Raw genomic sequence first — 18,024 nt, forward strand, 5'->3', positions numbered from 1 at the left:
CAATTGTACTGTATTGGTACAAGAAAACAAGTAGATCAAGCATAGAATCATAGAGTTGGAAGAGACCTTAGAAGGCCATCAAGTCTAGCCCCCTGCCCAAGGCAGGACCAATCCCAATTAAATCATAAAAGCCATGCTTATGCTTAGTGGCATTACCAGCATTTCCACTGCTTGGCGGTCTCTTAGCAAACATATATGGATAATTTACAGATAAATAACACAGAGAACATAGAGAACCAGGACTGGTGTCCATAAACAAACTTTATGGGACCATGAAAAACTGGGCCACGCCAATGATAGGTGTACATCTGGCTACTAAAATCATATAGGACCATGGATGTTGCCGAACAAGAGAGATTCATCCTGTACTTGGTACCGAGAGCCCTAACATTTTAAATGTTCTCAAAGTGTAAAAAACATATACACACTGGCCCATCTCCTCCTCTGTGACACACTGAGCACAAGTCTGAGGTGTGAATAAGAAGTGGGTTTAAAGCTCAAATTTGTTCTCCCTTCATCATCTCCCTCCTGCTGGCCAGGAGTGAGATACTCTGTTATCTCAGGATATAAAACTAAACTGAGGATTGACACAGTGAAGGGATGTTGTGACCATATTTCTTTCCTCCAAGCATACTGTCTATCCCTATTACAGGGAAAGTTAGTGGCCTCAGATTTGGTGCTTCACCCATTGCTCTGGGGTGATCTCCCTTACTGGTTTTCCAACTTTACAGGTAGTCTGTGTCAATGGTGTGATACAAAGCAGCCACGCCGTAAACAAGAATCTGATCAGTGCAGTAAGCAGCCTTTAGTAAGTAGACAGTAGGAAAATAGGCTTATAACGTCCTCCTTTGCTTCCACTGAAACATCCTGGCTATGTATTAGTATATAGAGTATAAACTGGTACAGTGCTGACAGGTGAGAGAAGAAGACTTGCTTGTTAATTAGTGCTATTCCTCAATAAAGTTTTACTCACTTTTATAAACAGTCAGCAAGTTACATCCATACTGTTTGGTGTGTATGTGTATTTTCTATTTTTATTATGTATTATATATGAATATCACAAAATGGAATGATAGTGACAGGATTGGCAAATGTGTGTCCTGTTACCCATTTTTTCAGGTGTACAATTGGGGTAGAATTTTCAAAAACATCTAAATCCCATTTTCCATGATGATTTAGGAAGCTCACTCTTATTGGAAAACTAGAGGGATTTGGGCTTCTAAGTTCCACTTTGGAACATGGGAGTAGGGCACTTTTTTGAAAACCTGACCCCGTGAGTTTAAAAGGGGGCAGGTGGGTGGGTGGGTGGGATACTGTTTTGCTTCCACTCTGTATAAAAATCCCTTGCTCTTAGCAGAACAAGAATTTCTTTAACTGTGATCTACCTACCAAAGGAAAGCACTTTTATTCCTCAAGTGAATCAGAAGAAGAAGAAGGAGAGTCACACAAGAAATTTAACATTAAGATTAAGCCTTTGCAGGCTAAAGACATTCTGAAGAGTGCAGCAACTGTAGATGAATTGAAAGCCTCAATAGGAAACATTGCACTTTCTCCATCTCCAGTGGTGAGTCCCTTGTGTTTTAATCTTTTACAAAGTTCAGAGAACAATAACTGGCGATCCTGCTTAACTGTATTAGTAGTCGGAAAGTCTGTTAATCTCAAAGTCAAACTGATTCCTACTTAAATACAGTTGTTTTTGCTTTATCTAGTTTAGTCACCCAACAGCCAGGAATAGCTTTTGGAGTTCAAGTGACATGATTTTTAATAGAAGTTTTAACTTCAGCATGTGCTAAAATATTATGAAGTTCCTTAAATGTGTTAAAATTTAATGAAAAGTCTTCTTATAACAACTTGCCTAGCCCTGACCTTTATTTTAGTGAGTTTCACACATCTCCAAATGACCAAAGTCCATGTATACTTTTTGCTTATTTTTTATTTAAAAAAATTAGTATTTGCTATTACAAATCTGGGCAATCCAAACTCCAGTTATCTGATACTCCCTGTTATACAAAACAGGGTCATGCTCCCCGTATATCTGTTAATTGTGTGGAAATTTCCCTCAGATATGAAAATTTAAGATATGATACTACCAATCTTATATTGGGCAGTATCATTTTATGAGTCATCTTAGTGAAATCAATGGAATGGTTAGCTCATGTAAAAAGTTACTACCTAGCCTGGGTAAATGTGGGAAAATAGGCATTCGGTATCTTTCATCAGCAAAATACAGGACTATGTAGCACTTTAAAGACTAACAAGATGGTTTATTAGATGATGAGCTTTCGTGGGCCAGACCCACTTCCTCAGATCAAATAGTGGAAGAAAATAGTCACAACCTTTTCTTCCACTATTTGATCTGAGGAAGTGGGTCTGGCCCATGAAAGATCATCATCTAATAAACCATTTTGTTAGTTTTTAAAGTGCTACATAGTCCTGTATTTTGCTTCAGCTACACCAGACTAACACGGTATCTTTCATGACACTTGAGTAACTGAGATCGTACTGTAAGAGCAATAAGACAATTGGGAGAAACTCCACTGTAGTTATTGGTATTACAAAATGTAAAAATAGCAAAAGATCTGAATTAGGCCTTCAATGTAATTCCCTGCTTTCACCTTCCTCCTTTCATCCTCGCATCTTAATTTTAATTTTTGTTTCATTTTCTGCCATACATAAAAATCTGTCAGAACTACCTTTTGTTTCGATCTGTTACTTTAGAGAGCACAAAGGCACTTACTCTTCTTTGTAATAACACTGATATACGTTACATCATCATGCGCATTACTTAATAAAGAAATAAATCTAGATTTCTAAAAGGAAGGATCATATTTCATTACATCTTTCCTGTTTTACATTCTATTGCCACGTATCCTTTTCAAGGCTTGCCAAAATATCTGACTTGCTATTCCAAACTATTCAGCTTTGCAAAGCTCTGTGATTTCTCTCCATAAGGGGTTTAGGTACATTTTTTTTATATTTTTTTAATACATTTTTGGAGTTGCATGGATTTGCAAGCCTGGTATCTTGCTTTGAGTTTGGGATGTGACTGCAACTCAAAAACTCAAATTAAAAATGAAACAAAACTGCATTCTTGCCCCCTCCCCCTTATCTTCGGCCAGTGCAACATCACTAAGTTTTGTGAGCAACTAACGAAAAGACATTAATCCTTCCATGAAGTGAGAAGTTTTAGATTTGGGATGAAATCTGTGCAGTTTCTCTATGGAAATTTCACCCCGATAATTGTCCCATTTAGTGATTTTTTTAAAAATGCTTTTTCCGCTTTGTAGCCAGGCTGCTTCCTGAAGTCTAACATTCAAAGGCCAGAACCTGTATTAGAGTTTCTAGGATCATGCAACATCATCTAAACCAAATCTCTGTGATTTCTTTGCCACCGTAGTCCACTGTGAATATATCTGGTGTGTCTCTCTTACTCTCACTAATAATTCATATATCCATAATTCATTACTGGCAGATGTATAGGACTAACTCATCAAGTAATTTTGTACTTTGGTCATCTAATTGCCCTACAGTTTTTTAATATGAGGTTGAGCTCATGCTGCAGAATATTATTGATCATGAAACATTTTGCAAATAAATAGAGGTACATTAAGAGAGTATCAAAACGTGGTTGGTTCTTGGCAATCACATTTTCTCTTAGCTGTTACCATGCTTTAATGATTTTTTGGAAAAAAAACCCTCACATGAAGCAACATAAAAGTAATTAGGCTTGTGTGGTCGTTTGATCTCATTTGTGCCTTGAGTACCTGAAGATGAAATGAGAACAGAAATTCCACAGATAGGCACACTCTTCTAAATACACTGCAAGGTCAAAGCCTATTTTCACGTACAAATTAAATGAGTATCTGTTTTCTAGTTTCTGTGATTCTTTTCCCACTGAATGGGAGTTTTGCCTTCGAATAATATGGAGCAGGATTTAGTCCCCTTGCGAACACATTATGTTTGTTAATTTGCTACTGCATGAAGCTCTTCCCTTTTGCATGCAAACGTGTCAGGAGTCTGGTTTGTGGCTAGTCTTTGTTCTAGTGAGCTGACGTGTACTGTTATGAAATTGTAAAGATGCTGCAGCTGGCTTGGAGGCAGGACAGCAGCGTATTCTGTTGTTATGTGCGGAAGCTAGATTCAAGAGTCATTTTGGGACTCTCGTTTCCTGGGCCATGGGAGATGCGGGGACTGTAAATCATGCAGAATGATGGCTTTGTTGTTCTGTGGCGCACGTGGCTTCCTGATACATTGCCTGGAGGAAATTACACTTGAAGCTAGTTGCTGTAATGCTGATTGCAGAAAGGAAATATATGAATTAGAAAGAAAAATTAGTCTGAGATGAAATTGGCTAGAGAAAGATACTAAAAGCCTGATCCTCAGCTGCTGTAAATCAGTATAGCTCTAGCCAGTTCAGAAGAGTTACCATAGTTCACATCAGCTGGAGAATCTGACCCTAAATATTAACATTAAATTAACTGGATTTTTATATGATCCGTCTTCCTACACACTCCCAGAATACATGCAGTGGAAGTCAAGGGTCAGTGGATACCACTGACATAAAGCACTCCTTTGTGTGCTGCTCTGATTCTGGTGCTGTTCTCAGCAGCTACCACCATATGTTGTGTTAAACTAGCCTGAGGGCTGGACTTCTGCTGTACATTGACCTTCTGCTGTACATGTATAGCAACCATGAAGGATAGAGTACTTAGTCCAGGACTGGATGGCGGATATATACTCTAAGTGTGTCCCAATTTCCTGATACACTGAAAAAGGAAGGCATGTGACAGGTAAGCCCCTCCTTTGGGTGTACCACATGGCATACTGCTGATCTTCCCTGCCTCCCTTAATCAATTTCTGCAATTTTAGTACAGTGATATTGTGGCATGAAGCAGGTACAGTGCACCTGGGGATCTGGCCCATATACTGAAGTCAGTGTCAGCAGCGCTTGAGCAATGACTCCTCATACACCAAATTCTCTGGCTTGGATATTGTGTGCGGATGCCAGATTCTCACGTTCCAAATCAAGCCCTCTACTCTGAGCCTGCCCATTGTCAGAGATCCCATGGTGATCAGAGGAAATGCTACAAAGACCCACTGAAAGTGTATTTACCACAAGAAAACTCATGTAGCCATCACAAAAGAGGAGCAAATCACTAATGGACCCCAGTGGTGCCATATCCTCCATCAAGCAGCGGCTTGCTTCAAGGATAAGTGCCTTGTCCTCAAAGCTGAGAAGAGAGAGAGAAAGAGAGAGTATGTCTAGACTACTTTTTTTTCGAAGGAGATATTCAAATTTGGTGCTAATTTGCATATCTTCTTCTGATCGCTTTTTCGAAAGTGGGTTTTTCGAAAGTGAAAGTAGTCTGGATGTGGTTTTTTTTTTTTCAGGGAAAAAAACCCCCTTTTTCGAAAAACGGCGTAAACCTCCTTTTTAAGGAAGAGCGGTTGTTGGTTTTTTTTAAAAAAGGGGATTTTTCCAAAAAAAACCACATCCAGACTACTTTAACTTTCGAAAAACCCGCTTTCGAAAAAGATTGGAAGAGAAAAGGAAGGGAAAAGAAAACTTTCTCTCAACTGGCAGCTGCTGACATTCCAGGAAATGTCTGTATCTACGGTAGGTGGATCTGTGATTCTAGGATTGGACTTCTGAATCATCTCCAGGGAGGGATTGCAGATTATGATTGCCTTGGGATCTGGCCCATATAAAAGAGCCCCTTTCTGGTTCAATAACTACATGCACTTCCTTGAAAATGTGTTAATATTATCTTGTAAATAAACCTACAAGCATAGGTGCTAGATTTAGGGATGCTGCTGCACTCACTGGCTTGAAGTGGTTTCAGTCGTATGTCAGGTTTACAAGTTTGGCTCAATGGTTCTCAGCATCCTCACTTTACAAACTGTTTGAGTACCCCTGGATAGAAGTGCATGTCCACAAACTGAAAGAATTTTAGCCTACGTTCAACTAAACTCTATTCCTTTTAATCTCGTGTTACAATTTGTCTGCTTCACTCCAATGGGCCATTATGGTATCTAATTCTGTCAATGAAATTTTAGGGAAAATAACACCACAAGGTTAAAAATGCATGGATTTTAAAAGTTTCCTTAACAAGTTAGTTTTGTTTTTAATAGTTAATTTAGACTGTGTGTGGTTTGGTGGTTTAAGTGCTAGACAAGGACTTTGGTTCTACTCCTAACTCTACCACTGGCTTATTGGGTGACCTTCTGCCTCAGCTTACCCATCTGTTAAAATGATAGTGACATCCTTTGTAAAGTTCTTTAAGAGCCACTGGTGATAAGCATTACACAAGAGCTCGGATTAGAATGTATCATTTTCAGAATGGAAGAAAACTGAACTGAATCTGCAGCATTGCATCCTTGTACAAATGGATTAAAAAAAACCTTAGTGACTAATCAAAAGTAAACTAGCTAGTCTATTTTCATTGTCACAGAATGATAGAGTGAGAAGGGACTACAAGGGTCATCCAGTCTAACCCCCTGACAAGATGCAAAATTGGTTGTATCTAAAGACATCTGGCAATCCAGCCTCCTTTTGAAACCCTCTAGTGAAGGAATCTGTACAACTTCCCTAGCTCCAAACCCTTAAAGAGACAGGATGTAGGTATATAACATCTTAACAGAATGTCAAGGTTAGATTTGCTTTACCTGCATCCTGTCTCTCTTTAAGGGTTTGGGATTCTGATGAAAAGGTCTAAGGGGGTACAGTGGGAAAGCAGGAAGTGGGCACAGGTAAGTTACCCCCATTGGTTTTGGAGTGTAACAGATGAATTTGTGCTTCTTGTTTACTTGTTTACATTTTACCTTGTCAAGCTCAAATAAAATGAAGCAGACTATAGTAAACAGAAGGAGCCATATCTCTCTCCCTGTATGTTAAGCCTTTGTCCGCATGTAGTACAAGATTGTGAGCAACAAACTGAAACAAGCCCAAAAATGAAATGACAAACATGGATCTTGTTGGTACAGTTCTAATCATCCCATTCTCTCATATAAACAAATCAATATGGTCACATTAGGTGCAGAGATGGAAATAACCTTTAGAAATTTATTATAGGAATAGTGAAAGGTGGTTATAGATAGAGGACAGCCAGTGAATGGCGTGTGGTGTGGCAGATGACTGGAAGGTAAGCTGCTGAACATTGAAAGGTAGTAATGGACTGTGAAGGCTTCCAAAATTCTGTTATGGTGTTACCACCATTCAGACATGAATAAATGAATTTTACTTACTTTCCTAAGTCTTAGTGACATTACATTTGTTTCTCAAATAGCTGTCCTTTCCCCTACCATAGGTGTGTGCCCATCTCACTCAAAACCCATTTAGCTAATTACCATTGTCATGGCTCTCTTAAAAATATATCTCCTGTCCAGAAGGATGATGGGAAACACCCAGGTGTATGTGGACTCTGATAGCCTTCCTTGATTCTTCTGCAAAAATTACGATGTTTCAGTCTAAAGAAGCCAGAAAGATATATTAGACATGTCTAGAAATATAAATAACCTATAGAAATAAAAAGAACTGTACAGTCCCTAGGAAAGGAATATGGAAAGTGACTTGTCACACTTTTCATATAAAAAATAAAACTCCAGCTACTTAGGTAGTTCTAAGACTGTTAAGTATGCTGCTTTGGAGTGAGACTCAGACATTTTAACAGTGGGATGTTGTCCTGCCAATGTCAACTGTATCCTTACACAGAGGTCAAACAAAACCTTCTTTTGTTGACTGTAGCAGAGATGAGAACTCTGCAGTTATTTGGTGAGAGCACAGCTGAGAGCCTCCTGCTAAGTTTTAATAGCTCTATTTTATCAGATTACCGGAGTTTTTATGATTAAAGAAAGAGATCTTAGATTCACTGTGGATAGTTCTCTGATTGATAAGAACTGCATTTTTGGTTGTGCCATCTCAAAAAAAGAGTTGTAAAAGTTTTGGAGAGGGCAATAAAATTTTAAAGGGTATGGAACAAGTTCCTTATGATTAGAGATTAAAAAGATTGGGACTCTTCAGCTTGGAAAAGAGATGACTAATTGGAGATAGATCTACAAAATCATGAATGGTGTGGAGAAGGTGAATAAGGAAGTGGTTATTTACCCCTTCCCAGTACACACAAATCAGGAGTCACCCTTTGAAATTAATAGGCCACATATTCAAAACAAACAAAAAGGAAAGTACCTGTGGAACTTGTTGTTGAGGAATGTTGTGGAGGCCAAAAGTATAGTGATACAAAGAACTACTAGATAAGTTCATGGAGGATAGGTCCATCAATTGCTATTAGTCAAGATGGCCCAGGACACAGTCCCATGCTCTGAGTGTTGGTAGCCTTTCATTATTCTTGTAGTTGTCAAAGCTTGTAGATATGGCATTGTATTTTCTTGTCATGTGAACCCTGTCAAGAAATAAAACTTTTAATTGAAAAAAACTTATAGTTAAAAATAAAATATTGCTATTGTAATGACTTCTGTAAATTCTTAAATAAAAGCGAAGATGTATTGTATGATATTTTGCACTATAATCTTAGGTCTACCTGAATAACATTCTTTGTACTAAATATTACTACTTTGCTGTCCATTTAACAGGTAGGCTCTTGTCTACATTTTTGAAAAAGCAGAGTTATTTTGTTCTCCAGGTGTTAATTATTTTAAGAAAATATCTTATTTTCTCATTTTATTTTTTTATTTTGGCTGCATTCTTTTAGAGGAAAAGTCCGGTAAGAAATAATTTGATCTTTTTCTATCTTCTTGATAACTTTACATTTAAAAAATACTTTGGTGTTTTTCTGTTTCCTCTATCCATTTTTTCACTTGTTTATAGAATAGAAATGTAAAATGCAAATGCTGTATATCGTTGTTTACAAGTGATGGCATCTATTCTTTCTCCTGTGGATTTAATTCAAAGGTTATTTTTCAGATGAGCTAGGTTTCACTTCCATTCAATTTAATTATTTCCCTTTTTGGCTTGTGTGAGGCCAGGAAAGTTGGAGGATGCTTTTGCCCAAAGATTTATGGGATGAAAGCCTGTTCTCAGGGTAACCAATGAAAGATTTCCCATTGACTTGAGTTGGCCAGGATTTCTCCCATGGTACATATAATGCACATTACATTGTATGTCCTATTTTCAGATGATGAGAAAACCAGTAGTTCTACAGCATAAATTTTGCAACTATAGTAACATTAACTATATTAATGTGTTCTTGCTAAAGACATGGTTATAAACTTTCCTGCCATAACAATGCCAAACTTTTATGCCATAACGTAACTTTCCTGGCTCCTCTCCCTGGCTTCAGGCACCACCCCACTCTACAGGCAGCAGGGAGCTGGTGTGGAGATGCCCTAGGTCAGATTCCCCCCTCATGCTGGAGCTGGGTTTACAGTTAGGTGTCACTGGGCTCTGGTGCTCCGAGCCCTTCCCAGAGTTTTGAACACTAAATGAGAAATGTGTGGTCTGAGCACTGGATCTCGAGAGAAACTTCTCATTTTTTGTCTTGTCTAGTCTCATTTCCTTCTGTTGCCTTGGTTAAGTCCTTTGAACTTTCTGCCTCACTTGCCATCTATAAAACAATGATTTTGCTGACAAGGGGGAGTCTTATGAGGTTTTGTTAATTTAATGTCTGGATAAGAGGTAGTTTGAAAGATGAGCTGATGGATAAGTTGTTAGGCATATTAAGTCATTTTCTGAAGCTGAACTCTCCTTCCGTTACCCTGCTAGCTTACATACATTATCTCTTGCTTTCTGATATCCCAAAATAGCCGTGCAGTGCAGATGTACTCTTAATTGTCTGCATAACAACTCACCTAGAACAGTCACATTTTATTAGAAAATCTAAATCAGAATTTTGAATGCTCTCCTGTCTTTTTTTTTTTTTTTTTTTTTTTAAATATTCCTTTAATTAGCTAAGGTACTGTTGTTTATCCAGTTGTCCTGGACTTTGTCACTGGTTTGTTGAATTTCACATTGTCCACACCCCCCGTACTTTACTTGTTTCCTTTGCTGTAAAGTATAAATAGCTGCATTTATGTATATATAAAATGGCCTACCTGCTGCAAAATGAGAGAGAACTTGATTTGTCCCATAGGGGATAGATGAGTTACCAAAGAAACAGAGGTCTGGCCTAGCCTTCATTGTGCACGTAATTCCCATTAACTTTCATGGAAATAATACATGCAGATCAAGGGGAGAATATGGATCGGGGCAAAGACCAAAAAATGAGAGGACACTAGGATAATGGGGAGATAGGGTTTAGGAGGCTGGAAAGTGAGGCTATGACTAGACTGTAGAGCTTTTCCGGGATAACAGAGAGATCCCGGAAAAGCTCTGCCATGTCCAAGGAATGCGTCTACTTTTCTGAAAAACATTTCGAAAAAGCAGACACACTTTTTTGGCATCCCTGTAAACCTCATTCTATGAGGAAGAAGGGATGTTCTGAAAGAGGGTTTTTTCCCCAACATGTGGCCCCATGAAGATGGGCCAAACATTGGAAAAGTCTTTCTTGGAATAAAAGCAGAAAAAAAATGCAAATTGTGAACAAATACCTAACATTTAAAACCTAGCTGGAGTAATAGATTCATCACATCTACTATATTAAAAAAACTTTCTTCACTTTATCCAGTTCCTGCATTCAATAGAAAAAAGACTAACCATTCTAAGAACCTAGCAAAGATTAACTTGAGTGGTACAGTTAGCTATTCATTAACAAATATCACAGAGATGTGGGAAAAGTCCAATAAAACATGAGCTGAACAGTCCTGTATTTGTTGTACATCAAACTGTGGGGCTTGGAGAAACAACAAGAATATGCCTGAGGCAGTTATGATTTTAACATGTTTGACTGATAATGTGAAGTTCTGAAATTCCACAACATATATTGCACCACAATTCAGCTTAGCATTGTCATAAAAATGGTTAATACTTTTGTATCAAATTAATTAACACAAACAGACTGTCTCAGATATTTGTGCGGGTGTGAGAGGAATATTAATGGTTTTGAAAAATATGTAGCATCTTACTCATAACTTTATCAGTAATTTCACGAAACTGTTAATTTTATCCATATGTTTCAACTTATCTCTGCTATAACACACAGTATTGTACATGTACATACATTCAGTTATAGACATGCACACACAATGGGCCATATGTTCAGCCTTCCTCTAGTTGCTTTTCTTTGGCCTGGATGTCTGGTCACTCCCAGGGTGGACGGAGAGGGGGCAGGACTTGAGCTGCTGAGGGGGTGGGACTTGAACCCCCACCCTGTGCTCCCCATAATGCCTGAAGATCCTGCCCTTTGTGGATTTCTTTAGCATAGCAGGAACCTCTATATAGTAACTGTAAGAGATGTGTACAGGAGCACCAGTGTGCTCTCATGGTTCCCAGCTATTGGTACTGCACTTAGGAGTCATAGGCAGTTAGATGCAATTTAAAGGATATCCAAAGGTTGCTGGAGTTCCTAAACTCAGGATGAGGGAGCTACAGAATATTGTAAATCATACCCCGCCTCCCACCCACTGAGCCAAGCTTGTCTATGCCGGCATCATCTTTACTGTTTGCATCCGCAGCAATGTTATAGTGATACCAAAGAGAACAGTGAATCTAAGCTAAAGAAATAACATTCTGTGTTGTCCAAATATGGTCTGTGAAGCTAATAACATAACTGAGGGGTACACACATAATAGTTTCTCATTGGCACTTAGTGTACTTTAAATAGGTAAGGGCTTTTCATACAGGCCTGGTCCAAGGCAGCATGCTGTGTTTGGCTGAGCCACACGGCTGTGGGGTTCCCAGTCAGGGCAGCAAGTGAGAGGCTGGCTGGGTGGCCTGGAAGCTGGGCAGCGCGGGGCCTTGAATGCACGAGGCCATGGGGCCCTGAATGCATGGGGCCACAGGGCCCTGAATGCATGCAGCCCAAGGCAACTGCCTCACTCACCTTGCTGAAAGGCCGGCCTGTTTTCATAGCACCATAGAAGTGACTCCTAGAAAAGCAGTGGAAGGGGCCTCAATAGGCCATCTAGTCTAGTCCCCTACACTTAATGCAGGACTTTGTAATGACTAGACCATTCTTGATAAGTGTTCGTCTAACTTATTCTTAAAAATCTGCGGTGACAGAAATTCCACGACCTCTTTAGGGCTTTTGTGTTAATTGGAAAACACATAGGTGAGAATACTGATAGACATGACTCCATGTATATGTACAACTTTCCAGCCCATTATATATCTGAAACATACACAAAAGTTCTGGATTATTATATTCTTTCTTGTTTTGCTACCCACTTGCCTTCCTCTGTACAGTAGAAAGAGCCAGAACAACAAGTTCAGACTTTTTTTGGGGTGAGAATAAGTGCTCCCCCGATAATCCATTCTTCATGTAATCTGCCTCTAGCTCAGTATTTTCACTCATTCCTCGCTCACTTTTTATGCTGATTCACGTTAACAAGTATTTTCCCCTATTAATAATAGGGTCGTCATTGTGCTGGGACAGCAAGTTCTTAAACCCTGTGATTTTCATTTTGATCACTTGAAAATTTCCAAGGAAATATTTCCTTTTTCTGTTAATAATAATTATTCCTCTCCTGAAGATAACCTTTCGTAGAGGCTTTTTAAACCTGTTGTTCCCTTTTATTTTAAACCAACTGCCTTCCAATCCAGTTCTCTTTCACGAATGCTTCTATAATGCACTCATCACCATGATATTTAGTTGTCACCTACTTGAAATAGATGCTGGTCTGCTGCAGTTTCTTTATCCCATGAAGATTTGCATTTGAAGAATTTCTTTCCAGAGGAAGTTTCTGACTTGTTTTCTGTAATATTCTCAAAGTTTAAAATTGCCTGAGGATGACATTACACCCTGCATAACCCATTAAACTGCTCTGTAGAGCTGTGTAAGACCTGAGGGGTATTTAAGATACATGGTCTCCATTTGACTCCTGACTTAGCTCTCAAATATACTTAATTTCTTTTAACAAAAGGCTTCCGGTAGCCTGATAAGTTAAATACATTTTTCAATAAGGGAATGGTGGTTCAAATCTTTCAGATTTATGCTTATCTCTTTTATATTCTAGGTTTTTTCTTCCTCGAGGAAGAGTTCTGTTAGCTCCAAATATGTCTTCAATCTGACTTTTCATCTTGAGAAGAAACAGTCCATCTTTCAATTATTATCTGTCAAATTGCTTTGTAGCATTTTGTGACTTATAAATGTAGATTAAAATGAAACCAGCCAACTGCTGTTTGCTTGTGATCAGACCTGGAATTTAACTGCAGGTGTCTAGCTGTGAAAAGATAGTGCTGCAAGCTACACACTCAGTGCTTTTATATCTTAGTTAAAGCTTAGTGCTTCAATGGGTGATTGGTCAGATATTTGAACTGTGACATACAAGTCACACTACCTCTAGTTTATTAGTCCTAGGGTGTGAGGATAGATACAGTGGCTGAAAATTGTACAGAAACAATTCCAGGTGCTTAGAGGAACAAGGTATAAAATGAACTTATTCAGTAGGACACAATTTTTTTTTCTGGTAGATATTTTACTGTAGCAAAACAGCATGACCTAGTGTTTAGTTCCTGAGACTTTGAGCTTGAAACTGTGGAGTTCTAATAGCAGCTAATCATGACTCTCTCTGGGCTAATCATGTGCTCCCAGTCCTGCAGTGAGCTAATATTGGTAATGCCTAGCATTCTTACTTCTCAGCTCAGAGGGAATTAAGGATGTTCAGCACCTCAGTGTCATGCCCTTAATCCTCTGTCTCTCTTTATTTTCTTCATCTGTAAAGCCTGGATAATAATATGGTCTGCACATTGCTACTGGCTTCTTGGGACAAGGACACTTTAGCATGCTTTGCATACAACTGAGCACACCTATGTTCAGAACTTTCTCACTCTCTAGTTGTAATGATCCCCTCATGATAGTTAAGAGTGCACTTTCTCTTGAAAAAATATCCATTGACTCAGCTTTACTTTATGGCATGATCCTAAAGAACAGAGGAATTATTGCAAGCAAAAAAGACAGAACAAGAGGAAGGGAACTTGATCTTGAAGTCAGAGGGCACACCTCTTAAATCTCCACAAGTTTATTACCATCTCTCAAATGTCCTCAAAAAATCTCCTGGGTTTTTTTTCTCCTGTGGTTTTTCTCTTGAAACTTTTTATGTGGCCACAGTTAGGCAACTCTTCACTGGTGTGCACTCTCCCAGCTTCTCTGCTCTCTGTGAGTTGATAGTATGGTGAGACGCATTGTGTCATGGCTCCTTCCCCATTCTGGCATGATAAATGCAGAAATGGGGGCCAGCAAGTGAACCCCAAAGCCTTATCTACCAGGCTTTGGTATAAAACTTCCCCCAAAATCTTAAAAACCTAGATCTTGGGAATAAAACTTCCGCTGCCACCACCCAAATGTTGATAAAGAAATCAGGGGAGATCATTTGGGAAATCTCGCCCCTAAAATAAAAATAAGGGCACACAATTAACCACTGCCAGGTTAATAAAAAGAAAAGAAAGAACTTTTATTATTACAACAATATTCCTGTTGATGGCATAATGACTAAATAGGAAGGTAACAAAATATACTCATGGAGAAACTCCATGGGCCTAGAACTTAGTTACAAAGAAAAGCCAAAACATCTTTAAACAGTGCCAGATATCAGATCCCATACCCAACCCTGAAAACAATAAAGCCTAACGAAACTACCTAAACCTTACCCTACTTACAGAAAATGAAGAATGGTGCCTTGGAGAGAGAGACATGCTTGTCCCTCTCTGAAGCTGCAGAGGACACCCAGAGAGACAAAAGGGAGAAAGGAAAAAAACCCAAATTCCTTTGTCCCAGTTTGAAAGTCCCACCTTCATTCCTACTGGTCACTCCCACCTGGCTAGGTGTAGTTAACCCCTTAATCCCCAGGCTGCTGGCTAACCCTCATAATCATGACACATTGTATCTAAGGATAGAGGAACCTGGAGGACAACATGAGCAAAACAAATTAGCCCACCTGCTTACCCAGTATCCTAAGAGAGGAAAGGTACTTGTGAGGGGGTTTGTAAACTCAGAACTGAATTCTGAGGAGAAGAGCTCCAGTGGAAAGAGGGGAGGGAGAAGATGCTTGTAGAGATGCTCGAGTGAGGTACTTATTACACATACAGTTGGAAACTTCAGGCACCCCAGTAGACCTCTCCTATCCCAGTGTGATTGTGGAGCTTAGTGTTTATGTAGTTTACTCCCAAAATTGCTGTAGTTAGATTGTAAATCTCTACAATGACTATATAAAGCACGATCAAGGTAATCACCATTAATGAGCAAAGCACAAACTCGGGTGATTGTGTGAGAGTTCACTTTACAAAACATTGTATTTATTTAATTAAAAAAAAATCTCGTGTTATCCAAATCTTTTTTTACTGATCTGTCATTCTCTGACTAGGTGTCTGTTCTCTCTTCCTTCTTGCTGATCACAGAGGCGCAGCCCGGTAAGAGTTCTTACAATTTTATAGACCTCACAAGTGTTGTGAAAATGGATGACTAGTTGTTGTGGTCTGGTCTGGTTTATTTAGCCTTAAATCTCTTTTCCTAGGTATTTATAGTGAAGTAAATGAATGTAACTTTATTTGGTGTGAGCTTGTAATAGGTTTTTTTTTTTGGTAACTTCTGAATATGTCAGAAAGAACTCAATATACATATTTTGTTCAAATACATATGTATTGGTATGAATCACTCAGGGTTCAATCTAGCAGCAATAGGAAAGTGTCATAGTTATGAGAGCAGGCCCGAGTTACTGGGCTGCTTAGTGTGGTGAAGTGTTGTTCTCACAGTCCAACATGGTGTAGAAAATCAAAAGGAACAGGTGCCTCTGGATAATTGCAAGCACACTGTGCTCAGCACACATGCTAAAGCCTTGAGCTGTTTGTTTTGGGACATATGGTGTTCCATGAGACCCTTCTGAAGTATTCTTCCAGAGCTGCCCAAGCCCTGTTGCTTATGAGCTGTCTTTAAAGAACTCAGGAATAGGTGCTACCTCAACAGGTGGTAGGAATAAATGAACATCCTGAAAATGGCTGCCATTCACATCAGTTGCATTTAGATATCTATTTCTTAACCATGCCCTCACCTTGTCTTCCCTGCCCTTCTATTCTCTCCCTCCTTCCCCCACCTCTTCAATCTCCATTGCTCACTGCAGTGGAATTAGAGATTAGCTGACTTTGCTGAGGATTGGTCAGGTTAGGTAGCACCACTGCTCTCTTCCATTTCCTCAGGAGTGCTCTATAGGCTTCTGGATAAACCTCTGTGATGTGTGATTCCACTGCTCTACCTTGATGAGTGAATGGGACTAGCCCTGTAGTGTAATTGTGTGTCATAAAGGTAATTACCAGTCAGGATGTTGGATTGGAGTCAAATTTCATTATTCCTTAGTATTGATGTTTGTCTTAATCAAATTCAGATGTCACCTTTGTACATGTTTTACGTATAAATTATGCTCACTTGGTCCTAAACCTTAGTGTCTATTTCTAATTCCAGGGTGCAATTAAAAGGAACTTATCTAGTAAGTATATACATATATATTTTAGCTTGCAGGAACAGATAGTATCTCAAGACTGATTTTTCTTGTAACCTCTAAAGAAGGCAAATTTACTTCAAAATATGTGTTCCTCTACTTAGTTTTCAAAGTACACTTAAACTTTCATTTCCCAAAGAATAAATCTTAAAGGAGAACTTGAGATACTGCATGATTAATGACTGAATCCTTTAAATGGATTTAAGATGCAGTGTGTGTTGTTGAACGGCTGTACATAGTGTTCCACCTTTCAATAATGTGATGCCTCTCACTGCAAAAGGCATATGGAGCATTCTAGGTTGGTGGCATACGACCCTGTTCAAGATGCTGATAATTAGAATGCCCAATATCAACAATTTTGTGTTTGGGACTTGTGAGGAATGGCAAAGGCAAAGCTAGTGCTTACACCTTTGTGCTCTCAACTCAGAAAAGTCTGCTTTCTCTGCAGACAACTATCCAATAGGCTTGGTATATGGCAACATACACCTTGAATATATGTATTCAGTGAATCAGGAGTTATACATATACTGTAAATCCCTGTGTAGAGAGAGATGAGATTAATATATTTGTATATATTGAGGAGCTGAATTACACTTTATAACTTTATTATGAATTGCGATCTCTCAGACTCTGACTTTTATGTCATAGTGTCAAGTTTAATTTTTAACATACTAGTTCCACATCTTTGAGTCATTCATGTGAAAAATTGAGATTGAGAAATGATCTAAATAGAAGTATCACATGTGACAGGTGAAGAAGTAGCAAGACCAAGGCGTTCAACCCCAACTCCAGAACTTGTAAGGTCAGTATGAAAGAAATTGTAACTTTTAATCTAAATATTGCTTAAAGGTTAGTCAGATCCTCATGCCACAGATAGAAATGAACAGTTAACTTATTACCTAACACCCACAACTACCCTATGGCTGTGTCTACACTGGCATGAATTTCCGGAAATGCTTAAAACGGAACAGTTTTCGTTATAAGTATTTCTGGAAAAAGAGCATCTACACTGGCAGGCTGCTTTTCCGGAAAAGCCTTTTTTCCGGAAAAGCGCATCTACATTGGCCACAGACGCTTTTCCGGAAAAAAGCCCCGATCGTCATTTTCGCCATCAGGGCTTTTTTCCGGAAAAGACTACTGTGCTGTCTACACTGGCCCTTTTCCGGAACAGTTTTCTGGAAAAAGGACTTTTGCCCGAGCGGGAGCAGCATAGTTTTTCCGGAAAAACAGCTGATTTCTTACAGTAAATCATCACTGCTTTTCCGGAAATTCAAGGGGCCAGTGTACACAGCTCGCAGCTTATTCCGGAAAAGCGACTGCTCTTCCGGAATAAGTGGCCCAGTGTAGACACAGCCTATAAGTTTGGTTCATGAAAATAGGCAAAACTATCTAGATTTGATACCATTTTTGGTATCAACTTCAGGAAAGAAGCATTTATTTAATACACCATCGTTAGCATTTCATCTTATTTCCTGAAGTCAATCA

The 18,024-nt window shown here is 38.9% G+C and overlaps 1 protein-coding gene across 1 annotated transcript in view; it reads left to right on the top strand.

Annotated features, from left to right (window-relative positions):
• The window catches only part of SGIP1 (SH3GL interacting endocytic adaptor 1), a 181,468-nt gene that overhangs the window by 90,542 nt on the left and 72,902 nt on the right, over positions 1-18,024 (top strand). Inside the window, exons 8-12 of the mRNA XM_089780458.1 lie at positions 1,386-1,564; positions 8,709-8,720; positions 15,446-15,457; positions 16,503-16,527; positions 17,290-17,341. Of these exons, the coding sequence (XP_089636584.1) occupies positions 1,386-1,564; positions 8,709-8,720; positions 15,446-15,457; positions 16,503-16,527; positions 17,290-17,341 (280 nt within the window). The remainder of the gene's footprint in view (positions 1-1,385; positions 1,565-8,708; positions 8,721-15,445; positions 15,458-16,502; positions 16,528-17,289; positions 17,342-18,024) is intronic.

The sequence above is a fragment of the Pelodiscus sinensis genome, chromosome 9, assembly GCF_052426305.1.
Source record: "Pelodiscus sinensis isolate ZL-2025 chromosome 9, ASM5242630v1, whole genome shotgun sequence".
In the NCBI taxonomy this organism is placed as follows: Eukaryota; Metazoa; Chordata; order Testudines; family Trionychidae; genus Pelodiscus; species Pelodiscus sinensis.